The sequence below is a fragment of the Temnothorax americanus genome, unplaced genomic scaffold (assembly GCF_048541705.1).
Source record: "Temnothorax americanus isolate GAGA-0224 unplaced genomic scaffold, ASM4854170v1 Scaffold63, whole genome shotgun sequence".
Lineage (NCBI taxonomy): Eukaryota > Metazoa > Arthropoda > Insecta > Hymenoptera > Formicidae > Temnothorax > Temnothorax americanus.
This window is the reverse complement of record NW_027509778.1, coordinates 505,307-509,788: the sequence shown is the minus strand read 5'-3', so window position 1 is coordinate 509,788 and position 4,482 is coordinate 505,307. Positions and strand designations below refer to the sequence as shown.

General features: G+C 47.7%; 1 protein-coding gene across 1 annotated transcript; it reads right to left on the bottom strand.

Annotated features, from left to right (window-relative positions):
• Window positions 1-551: 551 nt before the first annotated feature.
• On the bottom strand, window positions 552-3,992 carry LOC143905553 (uncharacterized). Its single transcript, XM_077421039.1, has one exon. The coding sequence runs from the start codon at window positions 1,686-1,688 to the stop codon at window positions 981-983; it is 708 nt and encodes a 235-aa protein (XP_077277165.1). The 5' UTR covers window positions 1,689-3,992; the 3' UTR covers window positions 552-980.
• Between the last annotated feature and the right edge of the window lie 490 nt (window positions 3,993-4,482).

Below are 4,482 nucleotides of genomic sequence, written 5' to 3'. Positions count from 1 at the left end.
AGTATTTTAAAGTACATATAGATACCTTCTATTAAATTAATATAAAAATTCACTCCAATAAAAATAACAGATTTGGCGCAATTTTTCTAATTTTATTATATTTTTAGGTCTTTTTTTTCTACCCCTATTTCATATATCATTCTTTAATATTTGGTTGATTAGTTCTTGAGCTATAACTGTTTAAAAATTCGTGGAATCCGTACATACATAAGAAGCAAAATGTGCAAGTTTCACATTTGCATATTTTTTTATTATATTGGCATTTTTTTAATTCTATTATATTCTTCAGTCTTTTCTACCACTATTTCATACATAATTCTTTAAAATTTGGTTAATCCCGACGATGGGAGCGAGATGAGAAGGACGCGCGTGGAAGGTGTTCACTAATTATTCACTTTATTTTTTATGTAACTCAGACCACAGTCTGAGCCGTCTTTAATATGAGAAGAGATATATACAGTCTGACCTGAGAGTGGTGGGCAGTCTTTCGGAGTTCACTAAGCATAAGAAGTCTTTGTGTATCGTTCGTGAGTGGGCGAGGCGGCGAGGCAGTTATATTAATTGCCCCCCTCGTGATGAGTAGCCCGTGAGCTTTGGGACACGTGGCGGTCGGCACTCGCGCACATGTGAGCCTGAGTCGTCGTGTTGATGTACCCGAGTAGAGCTGGATGAGCGGTCGCTTTACATGTTAATGCAGTATCTCGGCAGCTGTAATCACTGCAGTGGGCACTTCAATGTGTATAGTCACAATCAAGATGCACAGAGCACACATCGTGCGTCTGATCACTGCGCGGCCATTTGCACAATTGCGAGGAAGACGATGGCGATGAGCGCGCCCGTGCGGGCGCGAGCTGCCGCGGTGATCGAGCGTCGTTACCCGATCGATGCTGCCATCTGATCGGACGGCGCAACGTTAACGGAATCTCGAACATTCCGCCCGCCATCAGCAACCTTGTTGATGATTCCTTACTCTTGATCCTTCATTCGGTTGCGATGGGTAGAATCGCAAGCTTGGCACTTGGCCGAGAGAGTGTCGTGGTGGCCGTCTTGAGGGTAACCACCCTGGTGAGTCCATCCTTGCCGGGGTGCAAAGCTGTTACTCTGGCGAGTGGCCATTTGCACGGTGGAGAGCGTTCGTCGGTGAGCAGCACAATGGACCTCACCTTGATGTTGTTGTTAGGATGATGCCACTTGGATATCGCCTGCTGGCGTTGCAGATAATGAGCCGACCATTGTGCCCAAAAATGTTGAACACGCTGCTGGATGAGCTGCCATCGAGATAGTCGTGAGGTTGCTAGGTCAATCAGAGATGGCTCGGGTATGGTAGTGATTGGACCTCCAATGAGCAAATGACCTGGTGTGAGCGCAGACACGTCTTCAGGGTCGTCACTCAACGGTTCTAAAGGCCGTGAGTTGAGAATGGCCTCGATTTGCGTAAGCAACGTTGTGAGTTCTTCCGTCGTGAGTAGAGTTTCCCCGATAGTCCGTCTCAGATGAAACTTCACCGATTTCACCACCGCCTCCCACTTGCCCCCCATGTGTGGAGCGCCTGGTGGGTTGAACTCCCATCTAGTGCAATCACGTTGTAGAATTTGAGCGATTCGTTGATGTTCTTGGGAACTCTGGATAAACATTTTCTTGAGCGCGGCGTCTGCTCCAATGAATGTTGTTCCGCAGTTCGAATACATGGTCTGAGCAATTCCCCTTCTGGCGGAGAATCTTCGGAAGGCTGCTATAAATCCTTCTGATGAGTAGTCACTGACTACTTCGAGGTGAATTGCGGAGATGGAAAAGCAGATGAACACACAGATTCATTCCTTGTATGTTTTCGCACCTCGTCCTTTCCATGTTTTGATGGTGAGCGGTCCGGCAGAGTCAACTCCTGTATGAGTAAACGGACGTGACGGCGTAACCCGAGAGAGAGGTTGGCCCATCAGTTGATGAGCACGGATCCCCCTCTGCCGAGCACACACGACACACCGCAAAATATGAGACTTCACCGGAGCCCGTCCGCCGATGATCCAGTGTTTTTGCCTGACATGAGCCAATGTCAGCTGTGTTCCTCCATGCATGGTACGCAGATGGGCGTGTGCAATGATCAAGGTTGAGAACCGCGATTGGCGAGGCAAAATCGCCTGATGCTTGTTGTCTTGAGCTAGTGCTGATTGGTTGAGGCGGTCGCCAACTCGGATGATCCCTTGAGCGTCTATACACGCAATCAATCGACTGAATGCGTGAGCAGTTGGTAGTCTCGAGTTGGCCGTAAGCATCTTGATCTCGTGCGTGAAGTATGCCGCTTGTGTAGCCTTAATCCAGAACAATCTGGCCTCCTCCAAAGCTGAGTGTAAGTCCAGTGGCTTGCGTCGGCGCTTTCCCAGAAGCGATATAAATCTGAAACAAAGAGCTGTTATTTTCAATAACTTGTTGAGAGTTGAGTACCTATATATCAGGTCCCATCAGTGATAGTCCGGTTGAGATGCGGCCGCATGTAACGCAATGCCAGGACGAGCCTCATGCGCGCTCAACTCGTCCGAAAGCGCGGATTGAGATGGCCAAGCTTCAGGGGTGAGTATCCACGGTGGTCCCGTCCACCATAATGAGTGGCTTTGGAGTTGAGCAGTATTTAATCCTCGTGATGCGCAGTCGGCTGGGTTGGACGTACCAGGTACGTAGTTCCAATGTGCGTTCGATGTGAGCTCTTGAATTTGAGACACTCTATTTCTCACGAAATCTTTCCAGCGCGATGCATGAGATTTGATCCACGTGAGTGTCACAACAGAGTCCGTCCACAGGTGAGTTGCTGTGACGTTCAACTTCAAGGTGGCTTGAACGTTTGCATGAGCCTTGAGAGCAGCAGTGCTGCGGTGAGTTCAAGTCTCGGGATGGTGAGCTGCTTGAGCGGTGCTACCTTGGTTTTGGAGCACACTAATGAAATCGTGGCGCCATTAGAGCCGTGGACGGTGATAAATACGACTGCAGCCATTGCCAGTTGAGAAGCATCAGAAAAGCCGTGAAATTCCACTGACGAGGGGCCCTATGTGGTTTGAGAGGTGCTACCTTGATTGTACCACCGAGGTATTGAGAGCTTGCAAGCTTGAGTTCTTTTTTGATAATAAGCCACCGTAATGAGAGCTGGGATGGCAGTGGTTTATCCCATTGGAGCTTCATGTAGCCAAAGCTCCTGCAAGAGCATCTTCGCCTTGATCACAACTGGTGATGCAAAGCCTAGTGGATCGAATATCTGAGCCACTTCAGATAAAACGAGGCGTTTGGTGAGATGATCGGTATGCAACGAGATCCTTGTTGAGAATGTGAATGAATCTTCTTGAGGAAGCCATCGTAATCCGAGTCTTTTGGTTACGCAATCGTCAATGTAGTTTGTGAGTCCTGGTCCTTTTCTGCTTGAACCGCAGTGAGTACGTCTTGATAAGTCGCGTGCCACCTTGCTAATGGGAAGCCGCCCGCCATGCACAAGTCCGTTGAGCAGTGTTGAATTCTACTACTTGCTGAAAGGTGTTGTCACCTCCAGAATTGTCATCAACATATCGACCGTTATTAGGTGATATGGCACTTCATTGAGTTGTTCATCTATCCAGCGAGTCCGTTGTAAATTTTAGTCATCTTCATGCACGTTGATCTGCCTATACTCTTTGGTGATGTCAGTGGCAACTAAATGCCGAAATTGTCGGATCCAGAGCAAAACATCGGTGACGTCTAAATGCAACTTGGCTCCCGTGTGCATGATATCATTAAGGGAGCGGCCAGATGTAGATGCGCTTGAGCCATTGGATACCACACGTACGTTCGTGGTTGCGCTGTCTGGTTTAAGCATTCCGTGATGTGGCAAATAATATTGCGTGTGCTGACTGGAAGCGGGTGAAGCCTTCTTCATGTGATTGAGATCTCGATATTCTGTCATGAATTGGTGATACAGACGTCGATAGTTGTCATCTAGAGAGAATCTTTTTTGTAAGCTTTTCAAACATCGATGCGCGGTGAGATACGAGTCGCCGAGTGTATCAGGTGATAATTTTAGTGGAAGTCAAACTGTGTATCGACCTGTTGAATTCCGTGAGACAGTACTCTTGAAATGTTCTTCACATTTTGCTCGTCAGGAATAAGATCATGATTGTTGCTCGCAGGCACTTCTTCTTGTGTCCAAATTTCGCCAGCAAGTCGTCAAGAGCATCTTCTCCCTCCTGAACGGAGGCATGATGCACGATAGCAATTGCCGATAATGATGTATTAACAGGTCCGAGAACGAGCCATCCGAAGATTGAGAGCTGCGCAATTGGCGTATCTCGTTTGATGATGTTGGGCTTGATGATCTGCCCATATGAGTCCGCTCCAATGATAATATCCACTGGCCGTAGTGTCAGAAAATCTGGATCAGCCAAGGTTAACTTGGTGAGATGCGGCCATTCCTGTGGTGCAGCGTTGAATGATGGCAGAATGTTTGTTAACGTCTGCAGAATGTGAGCT

Coding starts and splice junctions, on each gene's coding strand:
- LOC143905553 (XM_077421039.1), bottom strand. CDS start 1,688: ATGTATTCGAACTGCGGAACAACATTCATTGGAGCAGACGCCGCGCTC.